This window comes from Corvus cornix, chromosome 2, assembly GCF_000738735.6.
Source record: "Corvus cornix cornix isolate S_Up_H32 chromosome 2, ASM73873v5, whole genome shotgun sequence".
Lineage (NCBI taxonomy): Eukaryota > Metazoa > Chordata > Aves > Passeriformes > Corvidae > Corvus > Corvus cornix.
The window spans coordinates 16203186-16220174 of NC_046333.1; the positions used below are offsets into that span (position 1 = coordinate 16203186).

At 45.4% G+C, this 16989-nt stretch overlaps 1 protein-coding gene across 1 annotated transcript; it reads right to left on the reverse strand.

The window, feature by feature from the left end:
- Positions 1-4613: 4613 nt before the first annotated feature.
- On the reverse strand, positions 4614-16351 carry LOC104686534 (phthioceranic/hydroxyphthioceranic acid synthase-like). The gene is made up of 6 exons (XM_010395029.4): positions 15985-16351; positions 15102-15255; positions 14023-14183; positions 11099-11302; positions 10814-10995; positions 4614-10528 (listed from the first exon to the last, which is right to left on the reverse strand). The coding sequence occupies exons 1-6, from the start codon at positions 16097-16099 to the stop codon at positions 4970-4972; spliced, it is 6375 nt and encodes a 2124-aa protein (XP_010393331.3). The 5' UTR covers positions 16100-16351; the 3' UTR covers positions 4614-4969.
- Between the last annotated feature and the right edge of the window lie 638 nt (positions 16352-16989).

A 16989-nucleotide genomic window follows, 5' to 3' on the forward strand; every position in this document is an offset into this window, starting at 1 on the left:
GGGGACCATGTCAAAGGCCTTAGAGAAGCACAGGGACGTCCATAACGCTTCCCATATGCACTGACATTGTCACTCCATCATAGAAGGTCACTAGGTAGGTCAGGCAGGACTTGTCCGTGGTGAAACCATGCTGGCTGTCTCAAACCACCTCCCTGTCCTCCACATACCTTAGCATAGCTTAGGAGGATCAGTTCCATAATCTCCCCAGACACAGAAGTCAGTAGCTCGCAGGGTCTTCCTCTCTACCCTTTTTGAAGATGGGTTCAGTGTTTCCCTTTTTCCAGTCACCTGGGACTTCACTTGACTGCCACAACTTTTTAAATAGCATAGAAAGTGGCTTGGCAACTACATCAACCAATTTCTTCAGAGCTCTGGGATGCATCTCATCAGGTCCCATGGATACATGTATGCTCAGATTCCTCAGGTGGTTATGAATCTCTTTTCTTACAATGGAAGGGACTTTGCTCCCACAGTCCCCATCTTACTGTCCACCCACTCAAGAGGTGTGGGAAGAGAGGTTGCATTTCAAGACAGGCAAAAAGGTGGTTGAGTACCTCAGCCTTCTCCTTATCCTTTGTGACCAGTTTGCCAGCCTTGGTTAACAAGGCAGGTACACTTTCTTTGACCTTCCTTCTCTGGCTAACATACCTATAGAAGCCCTTCTTGTTATTCTTTGCATCCCCTGCCAAGTTCAGCTCCAGCTATGCCTTGACATTCCTAAATTCACAACCAGACTGCATGTCTATACTCTTCCCAGGATACTTCTTCCCAGGCACTGCTTCCACTGTCTATGCACTTGCTTTTTGCCCTTTATTTTGACCAGCAGGTCCCAACTCAACTATGCCAGTCTCTTGCCTTCCCTGCCTGATTTCTTGCACCTAGGGATCACTAGCTCTTGCACATGTGATAGGCATCCTTAAGGATCTGCCAGACCTGTTCTGCTCCCTTGTCCCTGAGAACAGTTTCCCAGGGGGTCCTATTGACTAGCTTCTTGAAGAGCTGGAAGCTTCCCTTCCTAAAGTTCAGGGTCCTGACTTTACTCTTTGCCTGACCAACATCCCTCAGGACTGCCAATTCCACCAATGCATGATCACTGCAGCCCAGGTTGCTTTCAATCTTGATGTCCCCAGTTAGCTCATTTGTGTTGGTGACCATCAGATCTAGTAATGCATCCCTTTTGGTAGGGCTATCCATTACCTGGCTCAAGAAGTTATCCTCAACGCATTCTAGGAGTCTCCTGGGTTGCCTACAGCTCACCATGCTACTTTTCCATCAGATGTCAGGGTGGTTGAAGTCCCACAGCAGGAAGAGCCTGTGAGCACAATGCCTCCTGTAGCTGGAGCAAGAAGGTTTTTTCCACAGACTCCCCTTGAGCAGGTGGCCTGTACTAGACACCAGCTACGAGGTTCCCTTTGTCGCCTTCATCTCTTATTTACCCACAGACTTTCAACCTGCTCATGGTTGTTCTTCAGAGAGAGCTCTTCACACTCAATCCACCTCTCGATGTTGAACACAACTGCTTCACCCCTCCTTCCTCTTCTGTCCCTTCTGAACAACCTGTAGCCATTGATAGCTGCGCTCTAGTCATGGGATTTGTCCCACCAAGTTTCAGTAATGGCAACTAGGTCACTGCTTTATAACAGCAGGTGGCTTCCAGCTCCTCCTGGCTATTGCCCATACTGCATGCAATAGTCTAAAGGCACTTCAGCTGGGATGTTGGCCGTGTTGCCTTCTTAGAGGAACACCTCTTAATTCCTTTGAGATACTTTCCTGGTGGCGCCTACTACTTCAGGAGCCCTTGGCTGATCTCCATAAGACTTCAAGTGTGGTCAGCACAAATCAGAGCCACTGGCAGAGGGTCCTGACGAGCACTCCGTCCCTCAGACCTTGGCTTGTCAAAGGGCAAGCCTGACATCATCGCCTCCGCCGCCAAGTCTGGTTCAAAGCTCCATCCGCGAACTCCCAACGGGGAAGGCGACGGGAACGGTTCCCGGCCCGGCGCCGCCCGGCGCCGCCCTCTGCTGGCCGCGCACTGGCACTGCCGCCGCGGCGCACCCGGGACGTCCCCGCAAAAATTCATCCCCGAGGGCAGGAAAGGGCATTCCCGGCCAGGGGATGGGCCTGAGGGGCTCCGGGGAGAGGGGAGGGAATGGAGGGGTTATGGAACAACACGCGAGTGAAAGAGAACACGGAGAGTAGAAGGAAGACCGTGACTCCTGGCAATGCAGCTGAGACACCCGCTCACAAATCTTCCCGGGCAAGTGGGCTGGAAGTTGGAGATGGCCTTAGCTGTGTTTAACATGGCTCACAGTACAAGCTGCTCTACTCATCCATCTCTCTCCCTCTGTCTCACAGACCTGCCCTTCTTTTGCATTATGAACATTTCCTTCTGTGAAGTTTGTCCTTTCCAAAGGGGAGTCAGCCAAGTACATTTTAGATAACCAGCATATTAAAGATTCAGATGCAAAGCCGGTGTTAAGAATTTGTCTTTCCTTGCGTGAGAGTCCATACCCATGCAAGAATTAAAATCTTGCTGTGCCACAGGGAATATGTGAATTCTGGGACTTCCAGAGTAATTTTTCTTAGGGTTTCTGGGTAGTTTTACTGAGGGTAGCTCAGCAGAAAATAGCTCACCAGCTGGTATCCAGGAGAACAGCAGAAGCCTATGGAATTTCTCAGAGTGAGGGAATCGTCACACGTAGAAGGGAAGATGTGCATGGTTAAACTCGTCACATTATGCTCCTTTTGCATTCAGTGAAGAGAAAGAAAAGTTTTCATTTAAGGCCCTCTGCCTAATTGGACTTTATGTGTGCGTAGTTGCTGTAGAAGTTGTTACCTCTCCCATAAACTGAAGGGAATCTGGAAACCTGGTTCAGATGCAGATACCTGTGTTCTTGGTCAAAAAGCCCATCAGGCCCAGGCAAAGTTTACTCATGGGTAAGGCTAATGAGAGGGGTGTGGAGGCTTTCTCAAATTGGCCTGTAGAAGCCCTGAAGTTCTTGGGCTTCTTTATTACTTGTGACCAAGTAGTGAATTAAGCTGCATGACTAAATATGTTTTATTTGAGGAGTTTGCCTTCTGCAGCACATTGATCAGCTCCCAGGAGAAAGGAGAAACACCTGAGGAGAGCTGGGGGACAGGGTGAGACTGAGGGTGCTCATGGGGCCAGGATTGAAGACTTTGAGAATTCGAAGACTTTGAGAGTTCAAAGACTTTCAGCCACTGCAGTACTGCAGGGACCTCCTGTGGTCAGTGGAAACAAGGCACTTCAACCAGCCCTGGAGATGGGGCAGGATGGGCAGAGTCTTCTGAGCTCAGAATTTGTTTAGCCTGTCCTGATAGGTATTGTCCACCAACACTGTGAACAGGATATAGCTTTTTAGGAGAGCAGACATGATTTTTAGGCCTGTCTAAAGTTTTCCTCCAACTCAAACTATTCTATACATTTCCTGAAAAGTCATTAAAAGTTTCCCTCCACTTTGGACATAGGAGATGTAAAAAGATACATAAATTTTTAAGTTCAATCCACTCTGTGATTAGTAAACACTTCCAAAACAAGCATAAGCATTTCCCCTCTATAGAACAAATACTTTACAATTCAGCTAGTGTACCATTCTTGCTCTGTTTCATTTCTCTTTGGAATCTCAGGGATGTTAACAGTGAGTCTCTAGGACAATGTTATTTGTGGATAATTTGGTGATGAGATGTGGAAGTACCTCACTTAGATATCATTTGCGGAGAAGGTTTAACACTAAATTTAACTTGCACCATAGGATTTAATACTACTAGCACGCCCTGTGGGAAAAGATTAATCTAAAATTCTGATTTCTGCTTGATCAAAGGCACTTATAACTTCTTCAAGGTTATTCTAAAATGCTGATTCCTGATTGATCAAAGGCATTTATAACTTCTTCTGTGTAATACAAACTACACTCCTCACTGTAGATTTACCTAGAATGATTTGGCCTGACCTGAAGAGACTAACTGAAGAAGATCTGTGTTCAAAGCAGTAGACAAGACTGTCATCTCCTAATGAATTTCAGGTGGTATATAAAGTCACAGGTAGTGAGTGACAGCATGCAATATAGCAAACTATATTCTGTGTTTGACTCCAATGCAGAGTTTTTGCTGTTATGTTCACAACGTAAGAAATGCCTTCTTACAAGTATGAAAATTATATAGTAAGATTTAAAACCGAATACAATGCTCTGGTTTTTAATCATAATACATTTTAAAGTACACTGGAACTTCTAGAATTGGATCCCTATTGCATAAGTATCATTAAATTTTTCCATCTGTGGGCTCTGCTTTCAAAAGTGTGAGGTAGGTCTCACTGGAAGAAAACATAGGCACATGTTAGGATTAGGAAAATTTAAGCTAGGGGAGTGAGTGAGGGAGAAAAACAATAAAATAAGACAAAGATACACTTTAGGTTTTGCTTTTTAAACTCTTCTACTATTCTTGTTTATTTCAGCTTTCATAAGATGGTTAATAGTGAAAAAATCCAGTTGCTTTACTGTATGCTTTGCAACTGGTACATTTTTAATAGTTTTGAAAACATAAGGAAAAAATCAAGTTTCATTTTTTGAGAAGAAACTTGAAATTCACAACATCTAAAAGACTTTCAAAAAGATGTGGGTATTTATACACATTGGAAAATCAAATTACTTGATAATTGAGTTAATATTAAAAAAAAGAAAAATACATAAAAAACCAATAATGCCAAAATAATCTTATGCTTCTTTACATGTATATTCATCATGTAGAGGTGCAAACAGTAACAAGCCAAACAACTGACTGAAATTAACACAGCTAGCAGAATAAAGACAGAGGAACCTGGTGTGGGTTTTCTGAGTCAATGCAGAAGAGGACATTCAGCATCACCAGAAGTTCTGCAATGACACATTCTGAGATGCTACAAAGGGTCTGAGTAATGTCAAAGTTACACAATTCCTGACCAGGAAGATTCCTATAGCCAGCTCTCATTTTCTGCACTTTCAACCACAGCATTCTTCTTTTCAACTGTTCCATTTGCATTGCTTGTTTCTTCCAAAACTACCACTAAACTTGACAGGGTTGTGTGAGGATCAAGCAGTTTCACAAGAGGTATGTCCACCTTTCTCTCTTGAAAGACACGGTTCTGAATTGTCATAGCTAACATAGAGTCTATGCCCAAAGATGAAAGTGGTGTATTCATGGTTAGTTCATCTGCGTTCACTCCTGTGAGGTCACTCACCAGTGAGGTGATGTAGTCCTCGGATTTGAGAAAGGCAGTCTCTGGGACTTCAGTTTCCTCAGAGGTTCCAATCTTGTTCCTGAAATCTTCTGACATAAGTGATACAAAGCGACCATTGAGTGAAATAATCTGAGTAAAAACATGATGATACAAAGCTTGAAAGTTCAATTTGACAACAGCTTGCTGCGGGTTGTTTATAAGTAAGGTCTTCCTGAGATACTCATGAATTTCATGCACTTGCAGAATGTCTATGCCCTTGGATCCCAGGATGCTCTGAATGTGGCTTTGATTGAGCAGAATGCCAAGGTTCAAAGCACCCCAGTTAATGGCCTGGCCTGAAAGCCCACAGTTCCTCCGGTAGAGGCAGAAGAGATCCAGGAAAGAGTTTGCAGCTGCATAGTTTGTCTGGGTGGCATTGCCCAGAAAGGAAGTAACAGAGGAGTAGCACACAAAGTAGTCCAGCTCCTGGCCTCTGGTAGCCCAGTGAAGATTTAGGGTCCCTGCGACCTTTGGGCTCAGCACTTTGTGAAAGTCAGCCAGCCTCAGGACTTCAAGGTGGCCATCGTGCAAAGCAACAGCACTTTGGAATACACCTTTGATCGGACTCCCCACAAAGGTGTTGGCAATGGACTGGAAAGCCTTCTCAACATCACCGGTCAAAGTCACGTCACACTGCACAGACACTACTTTGCTCCCTTTGTACTGCTGCTGCAAAGCCCTCATCTCTTCTTGCTTCTCGCTGCTGGGAATTCTCCTGGAGAGTATTGCAATACACCCTCCTCCATTCTCAGCTATGAATTTCACCGTTTCAAAGCCAAGTCCAGTGAGCCCCCCGACTACTACATAAACAGCGTTCTGCTTGAACAGCTGCCTCTGGGGCTCGTACAACGGGATATCTGAAAGCACACTGATGTCCTTCTGCCTTCTCAGGACAGCAAGGGGAACAGAAGTGCAGGTAAAATAGGACATCACAGAGTTTAGCCCTTCAAAGTTCTCCATCTGCTGAAAAACAGAACCCGAGAGATGTCTAAACTGTTTCATATCCATGGAACTGACCCAGGCATGTACAGTCTTGTGCAATTCCTTTAGAGGTGCTTTCCGGAAAAGGCTGGAAACGACAAGGACATGAAAGCTGATGTTTTCATGATCAATTTCACTGACATTCTGGATACATTCGGACTGTTGATTGCCACACACCATCACCACATCTTTAAGAAAGTACATGTGGGCCAGATCCTCCAAAGACAGTCTGTTCACTGGAGGAAGAAGAACAAGGGCATTGCACAGGTTGATATACTGGAATACGTTAGGAGCGGGCTTTGCAAGGACTGTCCTCCAACCCATTTCTTCTGCTGCTGCAGAAAGAACGTGGCACAAAACCGATGATGGCTCTGTAGTTATAATACCCAAAGTTCTGCCATGTTTCCCCTTGGGTAACCTCTGAGTGAAAATTTCCCATGCAATGATGAAGTATGACACACAAGGAACACTCTGGAGGAAGGGGAATTTCTTTGCATTGAAACAAACTGTTGCTGGAATCTGAACTCTGGATGATGCAGCAGTGGGATAACATGAAACCACATGATCTCCCACTTTCACTTTTCTCACGTCAATGCCTGTTGCAGTGACTGTGCCACTGAAATCAAGAGCTAAAAGTCTGTGTCTGTCTCCCGCTTGTGAGTTCCAATACAGTGTATTACCAAAGTTGCAGCTAGAAACACTAATGGGAAAATAATCTTCTGAGTGGAGACAAATTTTATCCACTTGAATTTCAACACTCTCTTTGTCCAGCTGAGTAGCAGTGCCGGTGGATAATTCCCCAGACAAGTCTTTTGCTGCGTACGCATCAGAAGTGTACAAAGTGAACGTTTGTGATTTCTGGAGAGATCTTACGGGTTGGTTGTAACCTGCATCTACAAAAGGTGTGCGTCTGATTTCGGACACATAAATCCTTCCCTGGCTGATGCAAACTTCTGGATAGTCCCCACCTTTGTATTTGACAAGAACATCTGCTAGCACTGAGATGTCCAGGGAGGTGGAAGAGCTGAGGTCAATCAACTGAAATGTGATTTCTGGAACTTCAACAATACAAGTTCTGGTCATGCCATATAATGCAAACCCACAGTTAACGTGGTCCACATATCTTTCCGTTGTTCTGTAGGTGATCACTCTGATGGAACAGCGGGATGTCTTCTCTCTTAGTGCCACCACTACCTGGCGATAGGCTTCACAGCACTTTGCCAACTGATCTACCGCTTCCCTTGGGAAGTCTTCATTTAACTTTTGAATTCCCCACAGGAAGAGGATTTCATCATAAGCCTCAACCTCTGCTCTCATTTTATTCTGTGTCTGGCCTTCCACGAGGCATTCCCAGTCTTCATACATAACATATCTCGAAGCAGGATGCAAGTACTTTTTGAGCTGCTCAGCCAGCCCAAATCTGTCTGCAAACATGGCGACTCTGGGCTTAAACCCCAGATGTCCAATTGTCTGTGAAAGAGAGACTTCTTTCCACTTGTTTTCAAACAGGAATTCATTGTCTCTGGAAGATGCTTCCTTCACGAAAGTGATGGCAACACGCTTGAGCTCAGCCAAAACAGAGCCGTGTTTGCCCACAAAGCACCCACAGACCTCAAGGCAGTTTCCAGTGGACTTGCTCATTCTCATATATATCATCATTTCTTCCTCCAGTGGGCGGAGCACCACCAGGCTGCCTATCCCTGAGGGAAAGCCTGCTCTGGACTGGAATGTCCTTGAGGTCAAGACAGCGGTCATCTGCAGAAAACAGTCGAGCAGCACTGGGTGCATACAGTAGCTGTACATGTCTCTGACGGTCTCCTCATTCACCTTTATGCTGGTTATAGCTTCCTTTAGCTCCTGGCAATAATGCACATCACTGAGCTGCCTGAATATGGAGCCATACTGAAAGCCAACCTGAGACAGTGCTTCATAAACCTCCTCTCTGCTAATCACTGACCTGCATCTTCGATAGATGGCTGGGAAGGAGATGCTGCTTTCTTCCACCACAGTTTCAGGCTGCTTTGCCACTTGGCCAGCAGCATAAACCACGCTGGAGGAAGAGAGAACCTCAAAGGTTGTCATGGCTTTTTGCGGACTCAGCTTGATACTCAGCACTTGGGAACTCTGCGTGAGAACACACGGCGCAGAAAAACTGATACTCAGCTGGCAAGTGCTCAGAGGCACTTTAGGCCTTGAATTGCTCATCACAGAGGCCAGACCAAGCTCCACATAGAAAGCACCAGGGACTAAGGCCACCCCATTGTTCTTGTGCTCATATAAGTATGGCGTTGTGTCCTGGGACACCAGGCAGCCAAACTCCACATTGTCACTGTTTATGCCATAAATCAAAGGATGACTGGCACTGACACCTCTTTGGTTTGCTTGCTGGTGGATATCCAGACAGGCCATGAGTTTTTGGCGATCAAACTGATACCGTGGAATGGCCACCGGAACACTTTGATACCCGTTATAAAAGTGCTGCCAGTTGGGATTATACCCCAGTTCAAACAGATTTCCTACCAGAGTGAAGAGCGTCTGATATTCTACATCCGTTTGCAAAGAGGACATCACCTTTGTGCCTTTTCCTAGAGTTTCCTTTATGCTTCGCTGCAATGCTCGGTGAGGACTTATTTCCACAAACACCACGTTTTCCCTGCCTCTGGCTGCACTTTGGATGGCTTGTGTGAAAGCAACAGGCTCACGTGTATGCTGCGCCCAGAATCTGCCCTGAATAAAGTCGTTTTCAGATGCAGCCACACCAGTCAGTGTTGAAATCACTTCAATCTCCCCCTTCTGCTTTTCTAAAGGCTCTATTTTTTCTTCCAGCTCCCCGAGGATCATATCCATGCTGGGGCTGTGGTATGCAACTGGAATATTTAAAACATGAAGAAAGATGTTTCTCTGTCTGAAAGCTTCAGCTAAGTCTCTCTGGACAGCTTCCACAGTGCCTACACTCCCAGACAAGGTGCAGGAAACGGGGCTGTTGAAAGCAGCAATGCACACCTTTCCCGAATAGGGATGCAGGCGTTCAGCAATCTCTTCAACAGGGATGTTTCCAACCACCAACATTCTGCCACTGGCAGTCTTTGCCTGCAGCCTGCTCCGGTGATAAATGACTTTGACTGCATCTGCCAGCGAAAGGTACCCAGCAATATGTGCAGCAGCAACTTCCCCCACTGAGTGGCCAACAGCAGCAATGGGCTTAATACCCCAGTGCTTCAGGAGGGAAGCTACAGCAACCTGCAGGGCAAACAGCAAGGGCTGGGAAAGCTCTGGATTCAACAAGTCCTTTGAGCTACGATTTCTCCCTGGCAGGAGGCTGATGGCAGCGTGCTGCTGAAAAAGGTCTTCTATCTCCTTACACTTGTCTCTGAACACTGGCTCTGAGCTCAGCAGTGCCTCACTGAACTCCTGCAGCGTGACACCATTGCCACAGAACACAAACACCAGCTGTGGTTCCACCTTGGACATGGCAGGTTCAGTGCCCGCCGCCAACTTAAGCTCTTGCTGCAAGTGTTGGAGGGAATTTGTGACAAACGCTTTTCGGTACCTGTAGCTGGCATGGCTTCTTCTGCAGGCAGATGTATAGGCCAGGCTTGGGAGAGTTACAGAGCTCCTTGTGCTCAGCTGCTCAGCTGTATCTGCCATTGCCATCTGGAGGGACCTACGGGATGCTGCTGACAGCAGAACTAATTCCAGGGGCTTCTTAAAGGCAGGAAGAGCCTCTGGCTGCTTCACCTGCCTGACTACAACATGAGCATTGGTTCCTCCAAATCCAAAGCAGTTGATGCCAGCTACTCTTCCGTACTCACTGGATTCTTCCCAGGGCTCTACAGCTGTGGCCACGGCAAGGTTTAATTTCTCTGCATCGATGCTGCTCATCTCCTTCGAGTAATGCAAGGATGGAACAATCTTTCCATGATGCATCATCAGGAGCACTTTGATCAACCCGGCTGCTCCAGCAGCCGATTCTGTGTGCCCAATATTTCCTTTCACTGAACCGATTTTCAGAATGGAAACTCGGGAAGACCTGTTCTTGCTAATGACACTACCCAGGCTTTCAGCTTCAGTAGGATCTCCAGCAGCAGTTCCGGTGCCATGGGCTTCAATGTACTGCACAACTGAGGGATCAACACGACTTTCATAAATGCTGCGCAGTAACTTCTCTTGCTCTATTTGAGACGGTCTCGTGATCGGAGTCATGGACCTGCCATTCTGATTGACCGCACTGATGTTTATCACACCCCAGATTTTGCTGTAGTCTTCCTTTGCCTGTTCCATGAAAAGTTAAATTTCTTTAATAAACTCATGCTTTCTCTGTAGAGGAGACAACAAAACACCACAACAAAGCCAAGAATACACCGAATATGATGCTAACTTTTAAATGTGGGATCCTTTTCCTATGCTAGGGGAAGTGCATGAATGCTTAAGAAATGCTTCATTAATCTTAAGCTTGAATTGGAAAAACTTCTCTGGAAAAGAAGTTATTAGAGCTGAAGACACAAAATCCAGGCAAGCAACCAGTCTTATTTCAGGCTGCTTCACAAGCAGCCTTACCTTTTGCAGTGGTTTGAGGAAAACAACACCGCAGCCTTCTCCCCTTCCATAGCCATCTGCCTTCTTGGAGAAGGGTTTGCTTATGCCCTCCGGAGAGATCATTTTTGCTTTACTGAGAGACACAAAGGTGCGGGGATCGATGATGCAGTTCACCCCACCACAGATTGCTGCCTCACAGTCTCCTGGAGTCAAACAGAAACATACTCATGTTGAGATGGCCCAGGTGATAGATAGGAACAGTAGCAATCCTGATTCCATTGTCCAGCATCTCTCCAGTCCCGTTACCTGATTTAATGGCTCGCAAGGCGTAGTGCAGAGCAAAAAGAAAAGATGAACACGCAGTGTCAACAGTCAGGGACGGTCCAGTCAGATTAAATGTGAAAGAGACCCTGTTGGCAGCAATGCTCATTGCTGTTCCAGTACCATCATAATGATTTATTTCACTCACTGCTCTGCTGGTTATGATTTCATAGTCTCGATTCATGAGACCTGGAAAACATCAGATTTGTGTCAAGTTAACCCAAGCCAACAACAGGCACGTACAGCTCGAAACCTGACGGCGTGTTTCGGTTTTCAGCGTTAAGACAAAACCACGTGGCATCCGTGCTCCTATGGTGAAGCTTTGCTCCAACACAAGTCAAAGGCAAAACTCACAGCAATTTCCCCTGGACTCAACTTACACAAACATACCTAACACTTGAAATTCCTACCTGCCCTGGAAACAACAGGCCTTTCCTGATGGCTTAGCTCACTGTGTGATGCAGCTAAGGTCTCTGTAGCCTGCCGAGACCCCTGTATCTCAGTTTGAGACGGCGTGGTTTAGTTCAGCTATGAGAATAGTTATCAACAAGTTACACATAGCATAGCTTGGATATAAATGTACAAGACATTAGCTTCAGTTCCTCAGATGTACCAAGTTAAAGGTCACAGCACAAACTACATCCAATACTTTGTATTTATCATCAATTTTCACACTGTGAGCCAGTAAGAAATAGAAAAGAAGAAGGGGGCCTCTGAGAGCAGTTGTGTCCTTTTTCTGGGAACACTATGCTTGGAATACCGTGGATCCCCAAGTCCACATGTGGACAATGCAGTACCTGTATTCAGAGAGCAAGGAATAGCGCCCTCAGTGGAAGAAGAGCACCTCTCAGACTAAAAGGTAATCTAAAGCATTTCCCCTATAGGCACATCAGCCAAACTACCCCAGAAAACTCCTCCTTAAAGAGACACAGATTACACCAGCAATAATGTGCTGTTCCTCTAGTATTGTCTTTTAAATGTCTTCCAACAGCCCTCGGTATCATCTCCTCAGTAACTTTTCTGGTACTGACAAAAGCAGTTAGACAAGTGCACCCCTGTACCATTCTAATGTCCACAGGAGGATTTCTGCTGCTTTGAAAGGATATTAACCCCCACAACACCTTAACCAACATTATACTGGAAAACAGTATGCTGGGCAAAAAGGGTAGGCCTGTGTAGAAGCCCAGAAGATAAGGGACTAATGTGTACATGTCAAACACTGGCTGCCAGATACCCAGGGAGCCAACCAAGGATTGTCAGTAATAACCAAGAACTGTTGAAAGAACAAGAGGAGAAGGGCACCATGGGGAAGTAGGGCAACACTTTTCTGGGATAAACATTCCTTGTTCTGCTCCAGAGACACAACCACAGAATCAAATGGGTTGGAAAAGACCGCTAAGGTCATTGAGTCCACCATATGGTCAAACCCCACCCTGTCAACTGGACCATGGCACTAAATGCCACATCCAGTCTTTCCTCTAACACCTCCAGGGACGCTGACTCCACCACCTCCCTGGGCAGCCGATTCCCATGTCCAGTCACCCTTTCTGTGAAGAATTTCTCCCTAATGTCCAACCTGAACCAATCTGGCACAGCCTGAGGCCATGTCCTCTCATCCTGTTGCTAGTTGCCTGGGAGGAGAGGTTGATCCCCACATCACTACACCCTCCTTTCAGGCAGTTGTAGAGAGAGATAAAATCACCCCTGAGACTCCTCTTCTCAGGCTAAACACCTCCAGCTCCCTCAGCTGCTCCTCACTGGACTTATGCTCCAGGCCCTTCCCAGCTCTGCTGCACTTCTCTGGACTTAACTCCAGCACCTCAATGTCCTTCCTGAATTGAGGGGCCCAAAGGGGACACACGACTTGAGTTGTGGCCTCACCAGTGCCACATACAGGGGAAGAATCACTGCCCTGCTCCTGTGGTCACACTATTGCTGATATAGGCCAGGATGCCACTGGCTTTCTTGGCCACCTGGGATCACACTGGCTCATGTTCAGCTGCTGTCCACCAGCACCCCCAGGCTCTTTTCTGCTGGGCCACTTTCAGATCACTCTGTCCCCATCAAGAAATGAAAGACAGCATCATCACAGAAGTGAGAATGAAGTGTTGACCCAAGGTCAATCTGGGCAGGGGAAGGGTCAAGAGCACTCAAGACCCAAGACCTTCAAAGCCTCTGATGCATTTCCAGAAAAGACTGAAAGAAGGGACTGGACATGACAACTAATTTGCATAGAAAGAGAGAAACATGTCTTCAGGGCAGGGAAACCTCTCTATAAAAAAGGTATCCCCATCTAGGCCAGGGGGTGCCCCCAGGACACTGGACATGTCATTGGCCAGACTCATGCTGGAATCAGGAGTGGTTATCTCTTTTTCACTCCTTTTCTCTTTCTCTCTCCCTTTCTTTATCTCTTCCTTTCCCCCTTTTCTCCCACCCTACCTCTTTATCCACAACCCGCTGCCATGTGCTGATATAGCAGGTCAGTGACCAACATTCCAATTTCCATGCCAAGTGTGTAATTTATTAATAAAACTTTTCCTGCAGACCTCATCATTTACGAATCTTGGGTGTTCCCTTCCCCTTAAGGGTGAAACGTCACAGCCTGGCTTGGGAGTATCTTTCCCAAGAACGGCTGGGTTGGGGAGGCAGTTTTAACTCTTTCCTGCTTCACTTCAGTGTCTGAACACAGGAAGAAGAGCACCAAAAAGAGACACAGGAATTCTACCATGAACTCCCAGAGCCTCCTGGTAATTCTTACCAAAAGTAACCAGTAGTGCCATAGCACAGTAGCCTTAGATCTCCAGGCTAGATCCAGCCTAGATCCAGCCTAGATAACATGGAAAGGTTATGAAGGAGTGCTCCAATCTTTGTGAGGTTTTCTTTTCTTTGCTGTGAAAGTTTCATCTTACCAATAAAAACACCTGTTCTGGTGCCACTGACAGATTCTACAGGAACTCCTGCATCCTCCAGGGCTTTGTATGTGCACTCTATCAGTAACTTCTGCTGTGGGTCCATGCGTTCAGCTTCCATATTATTAATCCCAAAGAGGTGGTTGTCAAATGAATTAAATCTGAAATGCACAGACCAGAATATGATATGACATATGTATAGAAGATGCTTTTACTTCTAGACTCACAGTAAGCATTTTTTGCAATGAAAAGCAGAGCAGTAACTGGTGTTTAGGCCACAGGTCCCATTTCCGAAATTCAGAAGAAAATGTTTATAAACCAAAGATGTTTCATGTCCCACCACAAAATAGGTCATTTTATCAATGATTCTGCATTTCAGAGGTAAGAGCCCGCTCCTACCCATTTTTATTCTTATAGTTATTGCACTAGTACCAACTGGATTCCTCAGATCATGAAATGTGCAGAATGAGACTCCCTCTGCTGTAATGTGGTCATGGCCAACGAGTTATAAACAAATATTGTTTTCTACATCATTTTAAGCCAATACAGACCAATGCTTCACAATTTAAAACCAAAAGGTAGAGGATCAGCTCAGGTGTTTTCAAGGGATACCCATGCTTCTCCAACAATATATTCAAAATACTTTCAGTGGGTGTATGTGTGTGTTTGTCTTTAAAAGCACCTTCAAAATTGGCCCATGCTTACAAAAGACCAAGTCCAAGTTCAATCTTGTGTCCCAAGATCAGGTTTGTATGGCCTTCTATCATCTCTTGATTTCAGAGCAGGATTCAACAGCTAACATGGGACTAAGCAGTAAATTAATTCTGGGTCCTGTGATTCAACCTGGCCAAGTATCAATCTCAGGAGACAATAACATTTCTTCTGTGCATGTCAATGTCTCCTTTGAATGAAGCTCTACAGCCTGAGGATTTAAGGTGAATGTGGAATTCAAATAACAGACACTTATGCTGACCTTAATCTGTAATCTGCTATTCTTCACACTGGTCACAGCCCCTGAACAGCTGTACCCATATCTAAGTACCACACAAACCAGAGGTGCAACAGGGTAACACACTCACTCATCGAGAAGAGCAGCTCGTGTTGTACATATTTTTCCTGGCTTGTTATCATCTGGATCATACCATTCCTTGGCATTAAATCTCTCGGGGGGGATTTCTACCGTGCAGTTTTTGCCTTCCTCCAGGACTTTCCAGAAATTGTCAATTCCATCTCCTGTTGTACAGGTTTTTAAAACAGATTAAATTATGCACTCCCCCTCCCCGTGCAGGCTCAGAAATGCACAATCAGCTACAAGGACCTCCCACGTGTCAATCTAGAGCTGCTCAAGAAGACTTGCCACAGAAAGAAGTGATCAGTCTTTGGTGAGAGGAAAATGAAAAAGCATCACTGATGTCCTCACTGCTTGTCTAAAAGCAAAGGAGCCCCACAAAATCCTTAACCACCTTCTCTCCCCATTTCCCTACCATCTCACTGCATCTATTCTACATACGGTAATAAAGCAAGAAGCTTTCTTGGAGGAAAACCCAACCAGTTTATGGTACAGGCAAAGCTGATGGTAATGTCCAGCCCCTGGTCTGTCCTGTCCCTAGGCATGCAGAGTCCTGTAACAATGCACAATCACCCAGCCAGTGAACACGCAGAAAGTTCAAATCACCCCAGACCCATCCAGCTCCTTTGTATGAGTTTCGTGTGCAGCTCAATGCCCTGCCCACAGCCAGCACTGCAGCTTCTTCTGTCTGTCTGTCTGTCTGTCTGTCAGCAGACAGGTTCAAACCAATTCGTTTCCACCACAGCACCGCCTTTCAAAAAGATCCCACAAGCAGCAAAGCAACAGATTCTGCTAGGGGAAAAACATGGTGTTTTCCTCCATTTCAACATTAATAAAAGACTCTGCTTTTCAATGTCCACTCAGAGCCTGCTTTGCTTTTACCCCCGACTCACCTCCGGGAAAGTTGCATCCTATTCCAACAATAGCAACTTCCTCTGCAGTCTCAATCTCCATCTCCTGGGCTGCACAAGACAGGAGTAGTGTCAGTCCAGTCAAACAATTATGCATTTACCTTTACATAAATACTCGGTTAAAAGGTGAACTTCCCACAAACACACAAACTTGTTCAAAACTTGATTAATCTTGAATCATCTACTGTTGGTTCTGACGACAAACGACACTTCCCACAAGTGACCTGAGCTGGACTATGTTTTTCCTCTTGTCTCTACTTTTAGAGGAAAATCCCCATTTAGTTCCCCAAACTCTCTCATGCACAGACACTTCCTTTTTACTTTTTAACCTCTGCTAACAAAAGGTGAATCTTTTCAACAAATTAGATGGCAAAGACAAGAATTCCCTTTGGGATCAAATTAAATACCCCAGTATAGAAGTGACAGATGATTTCTTTTTCCTTGATTCTGGGAAAGGAACTTGTCAGATGAGAATCAGTTCAATTGAACTAATTAGAACTCGCTAGGATGCCCACCTCTAAGCCCTGCAGTCCTCCTGGACTTCCTTCAACCAACAAAGAGGAGAAGATTCCTCTAGAAGGTTTTGTGGGGAGAGATTCTCATCTCAGGGATACCACAGCAAGTCCCAGACAGCCTTTCTCAGTCACTGACTGACAGCAGTGAAGCAGAGATGAGGCTGTTTTACAGCCCCACACATCATTCAGAGTTATCATTTCTCGGAGGTTTGATTTGAAAGGTGAAATCAGAAATAACTGCTCAGATTCACACTTTGAAAAATTTACTTCCAGGTTCCATTAGCTAGGAGAGAAAAAGTTAAAAGGCCACCTTGCAAAAATAAGGAGATGAGAATCTGGCTTTCTAGAAGCAAATTCCATTTTACCAATAAGATAAATTCAAAATTGACACAAGAATTATTTCCTTTAAATTCTTTCAGAATTGTCTATGATTTCTATTTTAATGTATGATTCCTTATTTTAATGTAATTGC